General features: G+C 43.4%; 2 protein-coding genes across 5 annotated transcripts; one reads left to right on the top strand and one right to left on the bottom strand.

The window, feature by feature from the left end:
- Positions 1-1,759: 1,759 nt before the first annotated feature.
- On the bottom strand, positions 1,760-7,077 carry ccdc122 (coiled-coil domain containing 122; the record flags this gene model as incomplete). The annotated part of the gene is made up of 6 exons (XM_079495269.1): positions 1,760-1,878; positions 2,975-3,048; positions 3,807-3,923; positions 4,455-4,847; positions 5,866-5,978; positions 7,050-7,077. The coding sequence occupies 6 exons, from the start codon at positions 7,075-7,077 to the stop codon at positions 1,806-1,808; spliced, it is 798 nt and encodes a 265-aa protein (XP_079351395.1). The 3' UTR covers positions 1,760-1,805.
- Positions 7,078-11,142: 4,065 nt separating this feature from the next.
- Positions 11,143-21,590, top strand: LOC306917416 (nucleolar protein 58-like). Of its 4 annotated transcripts, XM_079495639.1 has the most exons (10): positions 12,304-12,636; positions 15,777-16,056; positions 17,379-17,524; positions 18,245-18,371; positions 18,579-18,742; positions 19,081-19,215; positions 19,418-19,479; positions 19,772-19,920; positions 20,329-20,465; positions 21,301-21,590. In XM_079495639.1, the coding sequence occupies exons 1-9, from the start codon at positions 12,319-12,321 to the stop codon at positions 20,337-20,339; spliced, it is 1,392 nt and encodes a 463-aa protein (XP_079351765.1). In that variant the 5' UTR covers positions 12,304-12,318; the 3' UTR covers positions 20,340-20,465; positions 21,301-21,590. The 4 variants fall into 4 exon arrangements, with proteins under 4 accessions (XP_079351764.1, XP_079351765.1, XP_079351766.1 ...); XM_079495638.1 differs by lacking the exons at positions 20,329-20,465; positions 21,301-21,590 and adding an exon at positions 11,143-11,405 and having other exon boundaries at positions 12,156-12,636; positions 19,772-19,997; XM_079495640.1 differs by lacking the exons at positions 12,304-12,636; positions 20,329-20,465; positions 21,301-21,590 and adding exons at positions 12,699-13,072; positions 15,021-15,126 and having other exon boundaries at positions 19,772-19,997.
- The last annotated feature ends 517 nt before the right edge of the window (positions 21,591-22,107 follow it).

Raw genomic sequence — 22,107 nt, 5'->3', positions numbered from 1 at the left:
ACTTTTACTCCACTACAATTATTTGAAAACTATGGTAACAAAGTAACTAGTTACTTTTTAATTTTGATTAGAAAGCATACATTAACCACTTCAACCCTATACATTTCGGCTCTTTTCAATAAGATTTTCTACACATTTTGAACTTGTGAAATGGGACATTCTGCAACATAAATTATTTTACTTCTAGTACTTTAAGTACATTTTGATTCCGATACTTTTGTACTTTTACTCAAGTACATTTTCAATTCCGTACTTTTACTTCTAAATTGCAGTATTGGTACTTTTACTTAAGTAAAACAATTGAGTACTTTTCCCACCACTGGGTTCAAGTGGATGACGTCGTAACATCACGACCGGTCCAAAATCCACTTAAGACCAGGATCATTGTCTTGAACTATTGACCCATAGGAGAAAACACAATTCCCTCTGCCTTACATGTCTCTCTGTAGAGATACATTCGTGAATGATTTTTATCCTCAAGTATAAGGAAGCAAGAAACTGCCAGGCACTGCCGATGACAAGAGACTGCCTCTACGCATTATCCGAGATGACCATTTTGCTGGCTCAATTAGTCGAGAAAGTGCGGTAGGATGAGAAAGCACCGCCCTTTCCGTTAGTTACGGGTGGAGGGGCATACAGTCGTGCCCTTGTGTAACCGACAGAGGGACTGTCGCCTCGGATCGACTCAGCTGAAGCCAGTGGAGCTGAAGGCTGGAACAGCATGTACCAAACGGCATCAACTGCTGCGACTGCAGCTACTGTCACAGGGACACACTTGGGCTTTGTTCTGGATGGGGGGCGGTTATTTGTTGCAGTGTTTGATTTGGACAGCAGATTTTAGTTTTAGTCATAGTCTCTTGATTCGTTTTCATTTAGTTTTAATAGTCACATTTTAGTCACCTGGTCAGTCTGTTTTTTTCAGTCGACTAAAGATAAGATTTTAGTCGACAAAATCTACAGTTGATTTAGTCTACTTAAATGTATTTTGGAGGGCCTTGATGCTGTCGCAATGACTGATTTTACACTTGCTGAAAATAGCCGATCTACAAGCTCATTGGAGATCTGCTATTTTCAGCATGCAACCAAGTGTAAAATGACTTATACTGGATCTCTTGTCAACTAGTCCCTTCCTAACATTTTAGTCTAGTTTGTATTTGTTGACGAAATTGTCAAAAATATTTAGTCTTAGTTTCAGTCGCCATAGCTTAGTTTCAATTTAGTTTTCCTCCGGAAGGTAGCCAACGAACATTTCTTGTCATAGTATTAGTCGACGAAATCGACACTGGGTTAAGGGGACACCAGAGGGATGAAAGCCCTGTCCCTCAACGATTACCAAACAATGTCCCTGGGGCTGTTTTAAAGTGTGAGCACTGAGTAAAGCAGGACTCAATCATACCATGGCTAGTTTAATGATACCACTTTGTTGAATAAAGGTACACTTTACAGTACAGTAGAAAAATACAGTGTTGAACAATATGTTTATGTGACTGTCTAACTAAAGGCAAATACATTGAAGAGAATTGTTCACAGCAGGCTGAAGCTCTAAGAACAGCAGTCAGAGATGCTGAACAAAATGTGTGCTCAAACTGCTCATCATGTCTTAAACCTACATTTAGTTGACACTGCTGCCCCCAACTGCTTGATTGCGGTAACTGCTGCCAGAACCCCCGGAATAGAACTTGTAATTCAGCAGACAAAATTGAACCCAAATATGCCAGGGCAAAACCGCTGTCCAAACAACACTGATATAAATAAAGTCATTGCCGACGACAGCAAAACAAGGTCGATGACTGGAAGGCTCCGACTTACGATGGCTTCAGCAGGCCGTGGAGCTCTGCGATCTGCCTCTCCATGTGGTGGATGTCCTCAGACGTCTGCCTGAGTGAAGGACACAACATGGGAAATCATCAACGGCAGTCCCACATCTATCCACCGCTGAAGTGCCCTTGAGCAAGGCATTGAACCACTACCATGAAATGTTCTATGAGCAGGGCCTGGCTGGAAACAAGTTCTTGAGCTTAGCCCAGATACCCTGGGTAAATATAGTAACTTTGCTTTGCTTTGGCCTGCTCGCTTTGCCTAAAGAAATGGCAACTAAAAAACACGGAGAAGCTTTTTGCTTCTACGGGCCGACGGCGTGGAACAAACTCCCACTGTACCTTCGACAGGCAGCCTCTATAGACATTTTTAAAGCACAGCTCAAGACCCACTTCTACACTCTTGCTTTTAATTGATATATTTTTTTTTTTGTTATTCATGTCCTCACTGTATTGCATTACTGCTATTATTTTTAATGTTTATGCCTTGCTTTTCTTTTCTTTTTTTCTCCATTGCTCTGTAAAGCACTTTGAGCTGCATTTCATATTATGAAAGGTGCTATACAAATAAAGTTTTATTATTATAATGTATTATGGCAGCAGCACGAACATAAAGGGCTCCATTTTCGTCACCGCTAAACCCCTTATCCCTAAACTTCTTTGCCTTTTTTTACTATTTTGAAAAACATTTTTGAATAGTTCAACTATAGCCAATCTACATTGACGTTGTGAGCTTGTAGACTGGCCATTTTAACTATTCAAAAAGGTTTTGCAAAATAGTTTAAAAAAAAGCAAAAGTTTAGGGATAAGGGGTTTAGCGGTGACGAAGATGGAGCCCAAAGTGCGTTCAAACCTGAAAATATATATTTGTTTCCAGTCGCTTCGATCGCTTCACTTTAGTCGCGCAGGTGGTAAAAAAAAGGTCCCTTTGCTCGTGTCATGCCATCAAGCCGATTGGCTGTAGACACAGTAATTTAACTTTGGGAGAGTAACCTTCTTCAACCAAGACGTTCAATATATTTAACCTGCGGGGGCAAAAACATACAGGTGGCCGTTCGCTTTCTGCCGCGTGCTCAGTAAACATAAAATGGAGCATAAACGTATGTATATGCGTATGCATATCAACCAACATATACAGTATGTAACATTAATAATACCTGTCGATGGCCTGGGCTTTGTTCAACTGACAGTGGAGGCGCTTTACAATGGCCTCGTGTCGTCTGTTCTGGATCTTACCGAGAGGAAACAGAGAAAAAGAAAAAAACATTTTATTTGAAAGGTTTAAACTACAAAAAAGTTAGAATGTTATTATGCACATCTACTTTAGTCACTGTTTGGGGAACAACATAAAAATACGTCTAAAGCAGGAGAATCACAGCTTGCTTTGAAGTTGGGATGAAAAAAATGGTTAACTCATTGCAACACATAGGGGCGGCGGTGGCTCAGGGGTAGAGTGGCTGGATGGTAACCGCAAGGTTGCCAGTTTGAACCCGGGCTCCCCCAGAGTTGTCCTTGAGCAAGACACTGAACCCCTAATTGCTCCTGATGTGCTGGTTGGTGCCTTGCATGGTTTCCTCTGGCATTGGTGTATGAATGTGTGTGTGAATGGGTGAATGTAATAAGCGCCTTGGATAAAGGCGCTATATAAATGCACCATTTACATACTATGTCACACCTTGACATAAACTCTTCTAATCTGATAGCGGCAAGTCTAAATCTTGAATACTGTGTGTGCAGCATGTCCAGATTCCTGCCAAGTCTTCACTTCCAGGTAGTTTACTGCATTCAGCTGGTGAAAGACTACATCAGTCCTGAATTAGCTGTCTAGAATGAAAACCAGCAGTACCTTCGATATCCCAGGAGCATAGCACAGAACCATAGTGGCACAAAGGATGCTAGCGGTGGTCATATTATTAAGGTTATTTTCTCCAGGATCAACATATAAAGCATTTATTAAGTTTAACAAAGCACTCTCGTTTTGCCTTATACCTCAATGTCTTTCTTGATCGGGGTCTGAGTCTCAAACTCTTTGAGCAGAAGGTCTCGCATCTCGGCCACAGTATTCCTCAGGACTGAGATCTCCCTCTTTAGATCATTCACCTCTTTCTGTCAACAAAGTATGCACGCACGCACGCACGCACGCACGCACGCACGCACGCACGCACGCACGCACGCACGCACGCACGCACGCACGCACACACACACACACACACACACACACACACACACACACACACACACACACACACACACACACACACACACACACACACACACACACACACACACACACACACACACACACACACACACACACACACACACACACACACACACAGTATATAGTATAAAATATATGTGTACACAGTATATACCCTGACTGAGTAAATGCCAAAACTATCTTTGTGTTAATAGTCCTAGTTCCTAAATAAATAAAATTAATTAAGCCTAATTGAACACAGGAAATGACCAATAAGGACCAGATCAAACAGAACTAATAAAGCGAATCACCTTAAGAGCTTGTCTCATCTTTCTTCAGCAAAAGGCAATAAGATGCATCAAGTGTTAATACATCAACTTTATTCATTAAAGTATAATACAAACTGGAGTGAGCCAGGCCATTGGTCAGTCACACACCTTCGCCTGCTGTGTAGCGCTTCCATTTTCCAAATCCGCTCTCAGCTCCTCCTTTCTCCTCGCGAGCGTCCGCACCAGGTCTCTCTTCTCCTCCAGCGCCTTCTGGCCCACCGTCTGGCCCTCCGCGTGTGCCACCGCCGCCCGGTGCCCCTCCATCTTGTTGCGGTAGGTGTTGTACCCGGCCAGCGTGATGCGGGCCTCCTCCTCCTCCTCCCGGTTGCGGGGGAGCAGCTTGGCGTTGCGGTCGTAGAGGTCGGTGATGTGCTGCCCGAGGGCCTTCAGGCGGCACTGCCGGTCCTCCATCTCCCCTTCCAGGAAGAGAAACCGCCTCGTCTGTGACCTGAGGTCCAGCTGCGCCTCCTCGCCCGTCCTCTCCGTGTCTGACAGAATGGCCTGGAAGTGAAACAAGGAAAAGGGTAGTGGCCACTAAACCCACTGGATTTAACCAAAATGACCATGACCATTCGACATATACTGTAGGTGTATATGTACCTGTTTAGGAAAAGTCAGGGTCCTATTTTACATACATTTTATTTGGACAAATCTATTACAGTTTTGAGGGGGGAAAAAAGGTAAAAGAAAATGAATTGGCCATGATTCCGAGAATTAATTGCATTTATCCTCAATCACTAATATATATATATATAGAGGGTATGGGCAAATCGAGTGGCAAAGTGAATTTATCGTTTAATGCAATCAGATAGGACTTTTCTGTTTGGATGTATGGGCTGCTCGGTAGAGTAGACGTTCCCGCATAACTTCCGGGTATGATGATGATGTCAGGCGCATATCCTCTATTACAGCTAATATTGTTACAATTACTACTATTATTATTACTACTACTACTACAGTACTACTACTTCTACAACTACTCCTACTACTACTTCTAGCCTAGGCCTACAACCAAAGCCTCTTTAATACGATATGCTACTACTATTGTACTACTAATAATGTAGGTCTGTTTGTTCGACAGCTAAAAAATGTGTTCTATGATCAAAATGATGAATGTTTGTTTTTTGTTTGTTTTTAACCCATTTTGGGCGGGAACCCCTTTTGGTTATACTTTAGCTATTGAAAAATAGCAGATTCCCGCGCTATGAACATGTAGGTCTGCTATTTTTGAAAAATCGTGAAAATATGCCTCAAATCTTTGAATATATAGAGTGAACATTTTAACTCAAATCTTTGCTTCTGGGGGGGTCCCAACATATTTCAGATGGGGCGGCGGAGGCATACTACATATAATTTGTGGGGTCCTTGACATGAAATATTGAGCACCACTGATACAGAAACATAAGGTTTTTCAGAAAACTGTCAGGATTTCGAAGACATTTTTTTAATTTCGACGTCAGGCCTAAGTGGTCATGGATTGTGAAGACAGTGTTTTGATAATAGTGCTGTATAGCTGAACCTGCAGAGAGCCGAGTTCCTGTTGTCTCTCCTGCAGGGTCTGGTCCTGGAAACAGCCTTTATCGCTGACGTCTATCAGGGCCTTGGTCAGTGAGGACACATGGTCACCTGCCTCTGGAATGACAACAACAAGGTGACAACAAGGAGTTGTAAAAATGGTAAATGGTGCATTTATATAGCGCCTTTATCCAAGGCGCTTTACATAGATTGTGCATTACATTCACCCATTCACACACACATTCATACACTGATGGCGGCGGAAACCATGCAAGGTACCAACCAGCACATCAGGAGCAATTAGGGGTTCAGTGTCTTGCTCAAGGACACTTCGACACTAACTCTGGGGGAGCCCGGGTTCGAACTGGCGACCTTGCGGTTACCATCTGGAAACTCTACCCCTGAGCCACCGCCGCCCGTCATGGAGAGTGTGTGTGTGTGTGTGTGTGTGTCTCTCGATCTGGCATAAAATGTGAAACTGGGATATTAATGTGAAAAGAGCACATGATGAGCTTCCCGTCACCTGCTTCTCTGATAATGTGAAAACAGAGTTGTCAGTGACAACTATGTAGGTAAGCAGGTGACAGGTGAAAACACAGTTGTCACCTGCTTTTCTGATAATGTGAAAACACAGCAGTCACCTGCTTTTCTGATGATAATATGAAAACAGAGTTGTCACCTGCTTTTCTGATGACAATAATGTGAAAACAACAGTTGTCACCTGCTTCTCTGATGATAATAATGTGAAAACACGTTGTCACCTGCTTTTCTGATGATAATAATGTGAAGACACAGTTCGCAGTCACCTGCCTGCCTCTCTCTCTGGTAACGTGAAAACAGAATTGGTCACAGGTCTCAAGCATGACAACGTTAACACAGAGTTAATCATTTAATTAGGCTATAATTTGGGACCCACTGAGTGGGATGAATACTTGAAAAGAGTCCGCTGTGGCCTCTTATCGGGAATAACAACGTGGAACAATCTTTTCTCTTATGGGATGACAGTGTGAGAGGTTTTCTTAGTTTAAAAAAAAAGTTTGACAACTAAAAATCTTTTTAGCTAACGCTAACTTTAACTTAAGCTAGCACCGTGAAGACGGCAACTAGCAAGACAATTTAGCAATTAGCGTCAGTTTACTGTCATGAATAAAACGATGTTACTGTCACAAATTGTGTGCTATATCTTACCATTTCCCAAAGGATTGGCGTCTGCCATAGCCCTTTATTTGCTTTTGCTAAACAGCTATCACTTTCCAACACAAAAATAACAATATAATAAGAACACTAAACCAAATGGTCTTTAACAACAATAACACAGCTCTTCTCTTTTTGTGAGTTTGTGACCTACACCTCATGATCATCTACCAGTGAGTACTGTGTAGTGCGAACTGCGACCAGGAGAGGGCGCTGCTTTCTATTTTTGTTTTTGTCAAACCCTTCGTTGCCAACTTGCATATGTTGAGCAATTTTCATAATTGGCATACTATGTGACCATACCATTAACAACCTATAGAAGGCAAAAAAGAGTCTTTAGAAGCATTAATATTTTAACCGGGTGGCGACATGGATTTACTATTGAACCACTAAACATAGTCGCTACTAGGGATGCACCGAAAGGGGAAATATTGGCCGAAACCGAATACTGAATATAGGAAACAGTTGGCCAAAAACCGAATACCGAATATCCAAATATGATTAATATATATATCTTTTTTTCCTACCATTGCTGTCATGGTCGTACCTTAAAGCTACCTGATTTATGGCAAAATAAATGTTTATGGCAAAACTTAACTCAAATAATAATCACTATGGGTCCATAAAACATTTATTCATCTCTTTTGAATGCATTAATTGCATACACTATTCGTGATGTATTTTCTGCCTATTCGGGCCGAAACCGAATAGGCCGAAAATGCTTTTTTAGCCAATATTGCTTATTTTCTGCGGCCGAATATTAGGTGCATCACTAGTCGCTACGTTCATCCAGTGCAATCTGAGCCGTAAATACGAGATAAAGACTAGAAATGTGAATACTAGATAAAGACCTAGAAATGCCTCCAGGTTTTCACGCCAACCGCCCCATCTAGTGGTGGCTAAGAGTGCCACACTATATTCAGCCGCAGAGCTGTTCTTTTAAAGAACAGCTATTATCGTTGCTAAAAATACGGTGGACGGAGGAAAATAATCCATGACGTCGCCAAAGCAGAAGCAAACCGTTGTCGGGCGACGGAGATGGCAAGAACCGGTAATTGTTTTTAAAATTATTTATTAATCATTCAAAACTATGTTCGATATCGTCTCCTAGGATATCTGTGACTATGAAAATAACTCCACCAATGTCAGCTTTTGCACAGAAGTTAATGAGTTAATAGGTCGCTATAGTTACCAGATAAGTTTGCGTAAGACCTGGTTCTCACGGCAGAAGCCCTTATATGGAGATGTCTGTCACATCTAAGTCTGACGTCGTGGATTCTATATTTGGACGTGGCTGACCTTGGGCATCCATATATGGACATCAGGATGACATGAGCAGTCTAACCAATGGTATAAAAATAGACGCTCTCCAAGGAAAGCACAATTCAACCAAACGCTCTCCGGCGAGCTCTTACCAGATGTCGAAACCCTTTCCATTACAGACATCTTCAAGACTTTATCATCAGGTTTCATCAACTTACTGAAGGATCAATCTCCACTCGACACCTTTAGCTGGTTCTTCTTGACGGAGCTACCATTGAAGCTCATTGCTCGGACGTCTCGGTTCAAGTCTCGGATAAAGAAATGATGCGCTGGACGCTGCATGTGAACGGAAGAGGACTAGACAAAGCCCACCATGCTGCTGTCGCAGTAGGACAGAAAGTCTACTCATTTGGAGGAGTCATGAACGGCAGGGATGATCTGATGGGTGTTCACGTCTTCAACACAGTGTCTTTACAGTGGAGGGAGGTGTCCCCGGAGACACCTGGAAGAGGACAACATCACCTTGAGGTTCCATCTGAACGCCAGGGCCACACGGCTGTGCTGATAGACGATATCTACATCTGGGGGGGTTATAACCCCAACGTCAGGGTGTACTGCGACACAGACTATGACTGCAACGAGCTTTGTGCATTTGATGTCGACGCCCACAGATGGTTTCAGCCGAAGGTTTCTGGAACTGTTCCATTGGGGAGGTTCAGCCACTCAGCCTGTGTCTTGAGGAAGGTCATGTTTATCCATGGAGGATTCAACAATATCCATGGATGGTATAATGACATCTACAAGATGGACACCACCACAATGGTCTGGTCTCTAATCAACACCAGTGGCACCACATCACAAATTTCATCACGTCACTCTGCCACCATCATTGGAACAAAGAAGTTTGTATTTTTATTTGGGGGCCGGGGGTACCTGCAGGACAACACCATCAGTGGTGTGTTTGACACAGAGACCAACATGTGGCTAAACACGCCTTCAGAACAGTTTCTTCCAGAAAGACGACACTATTATTATTATCACACAGCCTTTGCCTACAATGGAGAGCTGTACATATTTGGCACCTACAAAATGGGCCATTACATAAATGATCTGTGTAAATTCAACCCAGAGACCTTCTCCTGGAAGAAGTTTGAGCTCAAGGGGGAAGGCCCCAGTGAGATGTCTAGGATGTGCTGTTGCATGGTGGGAGATCGTATCATTCTCTTTGGAGCAGAAAACAAACCTGATGAGTCTGACCTGTACATCTTAGACTTAAGTCCTAGCCTGAAGACTTTATGTAAGCTAGCAGTTATTCAGTACGGTCTGGAGCAGTCTGGACTCCCACACAACATCAGGTGGGAACTGGCAGCCATGACAACCAACACAACATCAGGTGGGAACTGGCAGCCATGACGACCAACACAACATCAGGTGGGAACTGGCAGCCATGACGACCAACACAACATCAGGTGGGAACTGGCAGCCATGACGACCAACACAACATCAGGTGGGAACTGGCAGCCATGACAACCAACACAACATCAGGTGGGAACTGGCAGCCATGACAACCAACACAACATCAGGTGGGAACTGGCAGCCATGACGACCAACACAACATCAGGTGTGAACTGGCAGCCATAACGACAAACATCCAACACAGATAAATAAAGGACGGGGTCCAATAAGGGCTTAGTCACATGATAATGTGAAGGTTTCATTCCTATGTGACTGCCATGGACTTAAATTATGAAATTAAAGTTAAATCTATCCAATATAAAAGGTCAAAAAAGCAAGCTTGGAGTCACATGGGTGCAAGTTCCATGTGAGAAAGACTCAAATAAAATAAAATCAGACCAATCAGAACACAGTTGAATTCCATATTATCCAATGATAATCGTTTGGCATGTCCATCTTTTAGATCAGGGGTTCTCAACCCGTGGGTCGCGACCCCTCGGGGGGTCCCCAAATTATTTTGGGGGGTTCCCAAATTATTTTCACTGGTTTCAGTATTTATTTATGGTGTATTGTCTCTATTATTAAGGTTATTGTAGCAGTCAATTTATATTGGGGGTCGGGAGGGGGCAGGGCGGGGGTCCCGAGACATTGCCAAAGCATTTCCGGACATTGCCAAAGCATTTCCACTGCAATCTTGATTTTAGGTCATCTAGGACAGGGGTTCTCAACCCGTGGGTCGCGACCCCTCGGGGGGTCGCCAAATTATTTTGGGGGGTCCCCAAATTATTAAAAAAAAAAAAAAAACTGAATGGCTGGAAAAAGGAAATGAAGAGTTTACATATAGTACATGCATACACCTTCCCTAATGTATATCTGGTTTCAGTATTTATTAATGGTGTATTGTCTCTATTATTAAGGTTATTGTAGCAGTCAATTTATATTGGGGGCGGGAGGGGGCGGGGCGGGGGTCCCGAGACATTGCCAAAGCATTTCCGGGGGTCCCGGCCAAAAACGTTGAGAACCCCTGATCTAGGAGGCGAGATATTGAGAAATTCGTTTTTGAAAGTAGCCATTTTTAAAGATCCAAGATGGCTGCTTTACCGACCTCGAAAAAAATGGCAACAAACATTTTCTGATTCGTTAGGCTAAGGTTTCCAAAAAATATATAGTTTTAAAAATCTTCGTCTTCAGCCTACGGAATTACATAAGGAACCTGACTAGTAGGAGCCATCTCGTTTGATTTAACATATTTGACTAAATGGCGCCCCCACTGGTTGCCTTGGAAAATGGCACCATGGTTCCCTTTAATTAAGCCACAGGCCCACAGCTGTGGGTGGAAAGCAAGACGCCAGTAGTAGATACAGATTTCAACAGCTTGTCGCATTGCTCGCGATGCGTGCGAGATCGCACAAACACACAGTTTGAACTGAAAGAAAGAAAGAAAGACTTTATTTGTTTATTTGAACCCCGCGCTCGTCTGTTTTGAGACCTTTATTTAGTTTATGTCTGGACTCTGGAGCCTGTTCTTGTTTCCCCCGTTTTTATTTTGAAACCCTTTTACACTCACACACAACACAAACTCCTGCCATAAATCAACCTCTTGCAGTCATCGTCAATCAGCATCGACAACAAGTGAGTAAACAACAAGACGCCCAAGTCCCAAGTTAGCCCGTCTCCGGACCCCCCGGGTTGAGCTCCTTTGGACCTAAAGTCATCAAAATGTCAGAAACTTTAACGTAGGGTTCCGAAAGGAGCTAGTCCCAAGTGTGAGCGTGTTGAACAAACCGTATTTCTGGCGTAATTAAGAAAGGCCTATTGGCCCTACACTGCCTTTCTTCTGTTTTTCTGCCTTCTGCACAGACTTTTAGGAGTTCAGTTAAGTTCTTGTCCGTCAACAAAGTAACTTAAAGTGACTTAAACATTGATTCCAATCTTGCACATAATGTAAAACAGTGAAAAATGGTTTCTCTTTGTGTGCAAAACATATATATATAGTTATCTGAAGTGGCAGCAGTGACCGAACGGATTGCGGAGCGGTCTTGATACCGGAAGGTCGCCAGTTCGAATCAGCGGTCCGACACGTTAAAATGACCACCGCTGAAGTGCCCTTGAACAAGGCATTGAACCACTACGATGAAATGTTCTATGAGCAGGGCCTGGCTGGAAACAAGTTCTTGAGCTTAGCCCAGATACCCTGGGTAAATATAGTAATCATTTAATTTCATTTCATTTTGAAATCTCAGGGTTCAGAACGGACACGAAGAGTCAAAGTGCCCACTCGTCCAAGGTGCCCAGATGTCTGTGGTGCCCACATTAACTGTTTGCATGGCCATCTGGGACCACACACACATGCCATTTTACCTTTTTCCCTCTTTTTTGCAGGCATGCAAACAATCCCGAACTATCCACCACAGCATGTTCGGATGGGACCCACCTGCCAAATGTCATGAAAGGGATTATTTTGCCGCATTTGATCGTGTGCAGATCTGGTTTCGCACCCCCGCTCCTGTTGGTGGCGTCAATCCTTTGTGGAGCCTCCTGATTGATGACGACTTCGTCTGTGGCCAAGCTTTCGAGGTTGCTTCTGCTTGGAAGTCCCCCACATTGTGCGTGCGCATTTCTGTGCAACACTGAATTGACCATAAGATGGCATTCGTTCCCTACGTCGCTCCTACTGTCTTCAACTTTAACACCCACCAAAACCCGCCTCCTGGCTTCGCAGTTGAGGATGCAGCAAAGGGTTTCCCAGGCCGATACCGGCAAACTGTCAAAACTACACATGTATTCCCATTACTGGATGGCGGCAGGACCAGACCTACTCGATGGCAGTCTTAAAGAGTTTGTGTTTGCGGCAGTGGATGAGGTGAGTAGTAGGAAGCAATCTGCCAAAGCTCATGAAAAGGATTATTTATCCGCATTTGATCGTGTGCGCTGTGTAAAGATCTGGTTTCGCACCCCCGCTCCTGTTGGTGGTCGCGATCCTGAATGAAACATCCTGATTGATGACGACTTTGATTCTCCCCAAGCTTTCGAGGTTCCTTACAAAACACCCACATACTACGGGATACAAGTAGGGCCCGGGGATGAAGTAAAGTTGATCTTCCTTCCCACAACAAAAGGTATATGCTACCTTAGAACCGCTCCTGTTGGTGGCATCAATCCTTTGTGGAGCCTCATGATTGATGACGACTTCGACTGTGGCCAAGCTTTCGAGGTTGCTTCTGCGTGGAAGTCCCCCACATACTACGGGCTGCAAGTAGGGGATGAAGTGAAGTTGATCTTCCTTTCCAAAAGAAAAGGTATGTATTAACTGCTCCTAAACCATCTTCATCTGGTGCAGAAATAAGACAACGTCCCAATTGATATCCCAAGCGACGTGAAAAACTGCAAAGAAATCACATTTTTTTTTTAACCACAATGAATTATAAACATGAAATATGAATGTCCTTGTCAGTCAGTCATGCTGTCTTTTTAAATGTCCATTAATTGTCCATATTCTCACAATGAAATGTCCACATGTCAAACAAACACAAACAAATACTTGTATAATAATACATATAATTATATAGAAATTTTGTGAGTACTCAAAGTCCTATTTATAAAACGACTTCACTTTATTAGGAAAACAAAGTACTAAAAGGTTAAAATGTAGGCACACGGGTAGTGCAGTGTCTCTCATAGCTAAAGTCTAAAATGACACCATGCTTTCCTACATGTAAGCAGACAAAATGGACAGTTTTTGGAGCATCTAATGTTACAATTCCACAGCATATACTTGTGTACGTGTGTGACAAATAGTCTTGAATCTTTGTCCCAGGTTGTCCTGTGACAAGCGGGTGGTGACAGCGCTGAGGGAGCGGACTCTTGGCAACAGTCTGTCTCGCCTGCGCGCTCACCTCCTGGAGCAGCACACTGAGGAGTGGATGTCGTGCGCCATGCTGTACCGCAAGTTTCCGGAGGGGCTTTGTGTTCGTCGGGAAGGTGGCCCTGCCTCCCATGCACCCAGTTCCCTGCATGTCATGGCTCCTCTCGGTCTACGACAGGGACGCCTGCACCAGGCTGGAGGAGACAGGGTCACCTGATCACCTCCGTCTTTGGGGAGATCCTGAAGATGGACTCCACCAAGAAGGCAAGCTTTCATTATAACAGCATTTATTATCACTCACCCTAGCAAAAATAGCCAATCTACAAGCTCAAAATCCGTTGTGTTGAGAGCTTGTACATCGGCTATTTTCGGCAAAGACATGTAGTTGGTGGTGTGGGGGAGAAGGGGATGCAAGTACAGACAGCGATCCACCACAGCGATCCACCACGGTCAACAAAGCACGCGTTGACTTATTCTGTGTAATCAAAGTTAACATTACAGGCCAGTCCTTTTCTAATGTCTGTTTGTCTCCACCAGGCCGAAGGCATGGTGAGAGAGTATGTTTTGCACTCCGTCCGTGTGTGTGTCCGTCCGTGTGTGTGTGTGTGTGTGTCCGTCCGTGTGTCCTTCCGTCCGTCCGTTACCAGCTAATCTCCGGCACCATTAACCCGGTCGATGCCAAACTTTGCACACACACTCCCTAGATGCCAACGATGAACCTCTGCCCCGCATTTTCCAGAACGGCCTGTTATAGCGCCACCATGAGGCAGCTTTTCACATTTGTTACCTAAAACTGCACCGATCTGCGTGAAACGTTGCATGCACACTCCCTAGAGGCCAAGGACAAACCTTTGACCTGCATTTTCCGCATCTGCCTTTTATAGCGCCACCAGGAGGCCGACTTTTGTAAAACACATTTTTGGATATTACTCCTCCAGATTCTGTCCAAAAATCTCACAAATCGTTACACAGTATCTCTATGGTCATGTGCTCAAGTCGGATCTGTCCGATATTTCATATTCCACCCTAATTGGATATAATTGCCTTTCACAGTTTGCAAGATTGCCCCGTTTTGAACAAAAGCCTCAAATCATGAACACAGCATGCAATTTACGTGAAATCTTTCACACATTTTCTTACTAGGCTGAGGAATATATCCCACCCTTTTCACTTTGGCCTGTTATAGCGCCACCAACAGGTTGATTTTTGCAAAACAGGTTGATTGGAACAAAATGCCTCAAATCATCCAATTGCCATACAAGGCAAACATGTTTATATTACTACTAAACATTTTGCCAAACATCTCACACAGTCCTATCCTCCTGGTGGAGACCTGTGCCCAGAAGGGCACTTTTTCTAGTTTGTTATATTTTTGTTTTTAGATGACGAAGAAACTTGCGGGCGCTGCTGCCAACACGGCTGCCTGGCTGACCAATGTGGGCAATGAGCATGGGCAGGTGCTCATGTCAGTGCTCACGGAGAAAGAGGGTGAGGGTCTCCAGCCAATGGCAGCCGGTCTGATGCGGCGTCACAGAGAGGCAGGCATGGCCCCTCCTAAGGGGTCCCGTCGCTAGTCGCGTTAGAATTAATCATACCTCCCGTTGTTGTCGATCGCCTCGGGAGTGTTTTGGCTACTTCAAGCTACTTCCAAAATGGCGCGGAGCCACGTGGAAATAGGCCCTGAAGAAACAAATCGCTGGGCGCCCTGATTTAAATGGTCCTATATACCCCCAGGTGCTTGGTGTGTTTTAAATAATATGCAATCACACCAGAATGCACACTGCTGTCTCATTTCTCATTCAAACCCTCGTGCTTCAATGTACAAGCCATGAAGTCGGGAGAAAAAAGAAAGAAAAGGAATAGACGAGGAGTGACAAAGCGTTACCATTGCAGTACGGTACAGTACAGTACAGTATGGGAAAGTGCTCTGGCCAAAACATCCACCCAAGGTGGCTCTGCTTTAGGAGCGGAGGAGGCAGGATCTAAACAGAGCAGGCGGGAACTGGCATGAGAATAACTGAGTCACGACTCAGTTATTCTCATGGCAGTTCCCGTGCCCGTATGTATTCAATTCCTAAACATGACATGAAAAATTACAACATGCCATTTTACTTTGTTTTTTCTTTCTTTTTTTGCAGGCATGCAAACAATCCCTAACTATCCATTTCAGCATGTTCCAATGGGACCCACCTGCCAAACATCATAAGAGGGATTACTTTGCCGCATTTGAACGTGTGCGCCGGGTAAAAATCTGGTTTCGCACCGCCGCTCCTGCTGGTGGTCGCGATCCTGATTGGAACCTCCTCATTGACGACAACTACGATGCCGAAGCTTTCGCCATTCCTTACAGAACACCTGCGTACTACGGGATACAAGTAGGGGATGAAGTAAAGATCATCTTCTTTCCCACAACAAAAGGTATATGCTACCTTAGAATAGATGTAGACCTATTTGACAGTGCATAAACATAATTGCCTTGACATTGACGACCGTCAACTAGCACCAGCTGGACGGACACACACACACACACACACACACAAACACACGCACACACCTGCCCTCTGCAGTGCTCTAGTTTAACCCATTCTGGGCGGGAACCCCTTTTGGTGTTTTAAGCATTATGTTATACTTTAGATATTTTAGATATATATTCGTTCAGAGCGAACGTTTTTAACTCAAATCTTTGCTTCTGGGGGGGGTCCCTGGAACTACATATTTTCAGATGGGGGTCGGTGGCCAAATGCATATAATTCTGGGGCTCCTTGACATGAAAAAGGTTGAGAACCACTGACATAGAAACATAGGGTTTTTCAGAAAACTGTCAGGATTTAGAAGTAATTTGTTGAATCGTCCTCGGGTCTAAATTGACATTCCAAGTGACTAAAATATGACAAACTAAAATCTAAATTTGCTGCCAAAAACAACACTGGATGTCACCACTGACCACACACAAACCCCAGGTTGAGGGTTTACTATAGTCACTTACACGTTCTTGTGGAAGGAGATACTGGTCAGTGAAGTTACCAACCTAAGCCCTATTGTATTCAAATTAGTCAAACTCACAATGCATCACAATGTGTAGTGATTTTGTAGATTGACTTTTTTTTTTTTTTTTTTTTATGTTTGCCAATATATAGTCCGAAATGGAAAGTGGATAATGATACGGACTTCTTCAATTTTTTAGCATCTCATTGGATAATCGTACCACTGTATTTTGTTAATTTCTAAATAATCTCACAACAACCCTTCAGCAGTGTTCTACAAGGTGTGTGCATACGTTATAGCGGATATGTGGACAATTGTACAACATGCTCGCTCTCCTCATAACTTGCTTGTTACTGAACTGTCCCAAAGCAAAACCAGGCTAAATTATCTTGGTGTCAAAACCAGGGTAAAATGATCTTGGTGACAACAATATAACATTTTACTTTGACCATAGATTTCTGTGAGCTTAAAACCTCACTATGTAACTTTGTTAATAAAAATGTCATTTTGTCCAATCTGTATGATGGGAGGATGTTAATCCATGTATCCAGTGTTATTTTGTTGTGTCATTGATACCATAGTGAATTAATGAACCTGTTGGACAGTCTTAAAGCTGAAAGGAAGACAGGCTAGCGATGTAGGTCGGGACTCGGAACGTCTGTGAAATGGAAGCCCTTCGGTAGAAGTGCATGTCCTCTCAGAGTGCTGACCTCTGCCACGTCGTGTAAATGATGAATGCATTTCTTGGTCCCCAGGTGTATGCACCAACGTGGCCACCAGCGACCTGTCGGAGATTCTGCCCGAGGACATCGAGGCAGAGGTCAAACTGGCCGCCGAGATCTCCATGGGAACGGAGGTGTCGGACGAGGACATCGACAACATCAAGCACCTGTGTGACCAGGTAAACCCAGTGCTACCTCCCACCGTAGTTGTGTATCGAGGGATTCATAATGGCCGTAGTGATGATGATGACATTTGTCTTCCTCTTGAAATAAATCATGTGGGTCTTTAAGTCACTATCTCATCTGAACAGCCACAGTACCCACTACACACACTGCTTCACAAAGTTACTAATTATAAACTATTGTTCTACTACTGTTCTAAAATGTAGAATCCCTCCGTCTGTTTACAAGTGAAACATAGTTTAAAGATGAAATCGGGAATGTATTCAAATTAATAAATTGTTAAAGCAATCTAACGAGCACATCTGCAGCTGGCCGTCTCCCTACTCTTCCATTGAACATCTTCAACGTGGGGTTGGCACTGCCAATAAACTCATTACATGAGATCACTAAACGGTTACTCCACAAGACCACGAGCAATGTGTGCGCCCAGCCCCCCATCTTCATTGTAGTTAGGTGTTGCAATTACCTCTGTCTGAAGAGGGAGGCAGACGATGTGACTGTACATACAATTGAAAGATTATGGTTTTAAGCTTCAATTCTTGCATGGCCACCATTGGAAGCAGCTGTCACAGTAAAAGCCTTGCGTGTGTGGACTGCACCAAAAGTGACAGGTCTACAAGTTCAGACTGCATTGCAGCGTGACACAGACTCACAACTAAGTGTAAGTCAGACTTGAGGATTGAGGGGTTGCTCACATATCTGTTCTTTCCTTCCAGGTTATCGAGATCACGGAGTACCGTGCTCAGCTGTACGACTACCTGAAGAACCGCATGATGGCCATCGCTCCCAACCTGACAGTGATGGTGGGAGAGCTGGTGGGCGCTCGCCTCATCTCTCACGCTGGTAAGAACCGCAGAGAGCTGTGGTACACATGAGGGGGTGGGTTAATAATGACTTAATGTCACTGTCCTGAAAACATCATGAGGGTTTTTGTCACTACCTCATCTGAGCTCATTTTGACGTGGCGCACACACAGTGCTGTGTAGCTAGATATACGAAAGACTGTTATGGACGGAAGCCTTTAATATGTTCCCTTCCTGTGTTCCCAAGGTTCCCTGTTGAATCTAGCCAAGCACCCGGCTTCCACGGTGCAGATCCTCGGAGCGGAGAAGGCCTTGTTCAGAGCCCTGAAGACCCGCAAAGACACCCCCAAATACGGTCTCATCTACCATGCCTCGCTGGTTGGCCAGACTACAGCCAAGAATAAGGGCAAGGTGTGTTTCTCGCGTTGTTGCTGTACATGTGGGTGTAAATCACATTAATGCTGCACTTTGTTTAACAAAAATAAGTCTTAAAAAACTTAATATCTTCATTATTTTAATGAAGTACATTTTAGTGTTTGTGTAAAATACCAGTTATGCCCTGTGTCATGGCACCCTTGGACAAAATCTGTACATCTGATATAGTAATTAATCACAGAAGACCTTAAAGTATAAACACAGCACATAAGATTATTTGAAGATGACCAACATTGCTTTTTTGTTAAATTGTTGTGCATCTGTGATAATAGCTGTACAAATGAGTTGTTGCTTAACATCGTGCCTTTTTGCAGATTTCCAGAATGCTGGCAGCTAAAGCATCCCTAGCTATCCGCTACGATGCCCTCGGTGAGGACACCAATGCAGAAATGGGAGTAGAGAACCGTGCCAAGCTGGAAGCTCGCCTGCGACATCTTGAAGAAAGAGGAGTAAGTACAACTATTATACTGTAAATCTAACATGGGATAATAAAGTAGATGCCTTCAGAACTTATTCTCCACCACCTGTATTTTTAGTTGGTACCTTCACCAGTTCTCTCCCGTTAGTAGTGAGGTATCCCGTTTATTCAACTTTTCCAGACAATCTGTGATTTGTTGGTCTGACCATGTGTTTTATTTATTTTGCCTCCAGATCAGGAAAATCAGTGGAACGGGAAAAGCGATGGCAAGAGCGGACAAATACCAACACAAGAGGTGAATGAAGCCAAGATACAAGTCCACAAAACGCCATGGGGGTTTAATAATGACTGAGCGGTGATGATACTGACGAACTGTCACTGTCCTGAAAACATCATGAGGGGTTTTGTCACTACCTCATCTGAGCTCGCATTTAGACACGGAACACAAAGTGTTGTGTAGCTAGATAAATGAAACACTTTAATGGACAGAAGCCTAGTGTAATATGTCCCCTTTCTGTGTTGCGATTGTAACACAGTTGTATATTACCTTGCAGACTTTGCTTAACATCTTTATTGTTTTTGAACAGTGAGGTGAAAGTGTATGATCCATCTGGAGACTCGACGCTCCCCTCCACCTCAAGGAAGAGGAAGATTGAGGAGGTGGAAGAGGACACCTCGACGCCCTCCACGCCAGTGCTGCCCAAAACCAAAAAACCCAAGATGGTAGTAACGGAAGGTAGGCAGACCTGCAGACAACATGCCTCTTGTTGGGTGTCTGTTTTTAATGTTTCAAAATAAAATATACAAATTTGTATCTGGGATTCTTTATTATATATATTTTTTATGTTTTCTGTTTGACACTGCTTCCTGTGCTGCCATTAGCTAAAAGTGCACAATATTTCAACATGTCTTTTGTCGGATTACAAACTTAACTGGAAGGAAATGGAAGTCCATATCTATGCATTAAAGTTACTTAATACATTTTACACTCGTGATGTCAAGGCACACCTTGATGTGTATTTTGATGCTACGCTCTCCATCCAGACCTCCCCGGGAAACGGAATTTCTTCTCAGTTTCTGGTTAAAGATAAATGTAATTACTTGACATCATTTATGAGTCTGTTTCCTTCATCTTGTCTTTCAGTCGCCGCATAAGAAGAAGAAGCGGAAGAAACTCCCAAGAAGAAGAAGAAGAATAAGAAGTCCAAAGAGGCTGAGGAGGAGACGGTGGAGGTGAAGGAGGAGGCAATGGAGGAGGCAGAGACGTCTGTAGCAGAGCAAGTAAGTCTTGTTGCCCGAATCGCCATGTGTCGTATTGAGGGCTGATTAAATACAAGAAAAAGGGGCTGGTCCTTGATGTGCCCTGTATGGCAATTCCAGTGACGGATATTGATTAGAAAGATTAGCTGACCTAATAGTGGAATCCTGCATTTGGTCGGGCAGACTAAAAACATTTCTTTTAACCCATTTAGACTTGAGGAAAGATTCTACAAATGTCTTCTAAATCCTGAGTTTTTAGAAAAACCCATGGTTATCAAACATTTTCATGTCAAGGACCCCCAATATTATATGTAATTGGCCGCCGACCCCCATCTGAAAATATGTTGTTTCAGGGACACCCAAGAAGCAAAGATTTGAGTTCAAAATGTTGGCTCTGAAAGAATATATTTTCAAAGATTTGCACTACATTTTCACGATTTTTCAGAAATGGCAGACCTACAAGCTCATAGCGCAGCACTCGGTGCCGTGCTATGAGCTTGTAGGTCTGCTATTTTTCAATAGCCAAAGTATAACATAATGCTTAAAACACAAAGGGTTTCCTGCCCAAATTGGGTTAACCACCAAATATAGTAAGATTGTAAATGTACCCTTACAGGTCTGTAAATCAGTGTGAAGATGGAACCAAATGGACCCATTTGTTTCCATCTCTACGGTTATGGGGACCTTGAAAAACATTTTTGAGAACTACTGGTCTTGGAATTGATGTGACAATGTGGGCCAGTTGTGGAACCAAAGTCCCATCGCACTGGCTGCAAATGCATTTCCCTCCACATGGCATCTACTGGTCTTTGTCAAAAATGCTCACTTGTTGTTGTTGTTTTTTCTCTCTTCCCAGTCATCAGAAAAGAAGAAAAAGAAGAAGAAAAAGAAGGCCAAGGAAGAGGAAGAAGATTAATAAGATGACCTGAAGATTCTGTATATTTTCGTTAGTTTTAGTTTTTATCATTGTACACATTTTATTATCTCATAATAACGGCAAGCCATTGTGCCTGTTTTCTGGAGTTTGACAAACTCATTTGTTAAGTCCCTTTTCTTTTACACTGAGAGGTGATTGTAAATCATACTGTATCAGGTTTTTGAGATTTAAACCAAGAGAAAATAATCTGATATAAAGATTTAGTTAAACATGGGACATACTTTAAAAATAAATCTAAAGATACTACACAAATATACTGATTAGTCAACCAGCAGACCCAATGACCCGGCCACGTCACTCACTCATCTTGCTGGCTAGCCTCAGCGAGCTTGATGTCTTAGTTCAAAGTTGCCACCCTCCGGGGAGACATTCACAAACATGATCATTTTGACCTTCACGTGACGTCCCAGGCATCCCTGCAGAATGTGCAGCCATCCTGGAGGGATTCTGCTGGCATTCCTTTTTGACTGACTCCATCCAGGACCGACTGGACGGGCACACTTTCCTGGGACATATGGGGACCAAACACTGTCGGCACTTCCAGTATTTTTGAAAATTCAAATGACCTCGGTAGACCCCAGTGAAGTCATGCTCAATTTGATCCGTGAATGATTTGTGTATTTTCTGTCTGTTCTCTCTCCCTGGTCAAAATAATTTCTTCATGTATATTCCAGATGAGAGCTTCTTGAGCTCAATTTATATACTCCTTGCACATCGGTGTCGCTT

This window comes from Electrona antarctica (genome assembly GCF_951216825.1).
Source record: "Electrona antarctica genome assembly, chromosome: 24".
Taxonomy (NCBI): Eukaryota; Metazoa; Chordata; class Actinopteri; order Myctophiformes; family Myctophidae; genus Electrona; species Electrona antarctica.
The sequence above is the reverse complement of the archived record's forward strand: the minus strand, read 5'-3'. Positions and strand labels throughout refer to the sequence as shown.

Excerpts from the sequence above, each read along its gene's own strand:
- LOC306917416 (XM_079495638.1), top strand. The coding sequence starts at position 12,319 with ATGACGACTTCGTCTGTGGCCAAGCTTTCGAGGTTGCTTCTGCTTGGA. Across the intron at positions 16,057-17,378 it reads CTTCTTTCCCACAACAAAAG|GTGTATGCACCAACGTGGCC; the intron begins GTATATGCTACC and ends CTTGGTCCCCAG. Across the intron at positions 18,372-18,578 it reads TCGCCTCATCTCTCACGCTG|GTTCCCTGTTGAATCTAGCC; the intron begins GTAAGAACCGCA and ends TGTGTTCCCAAG.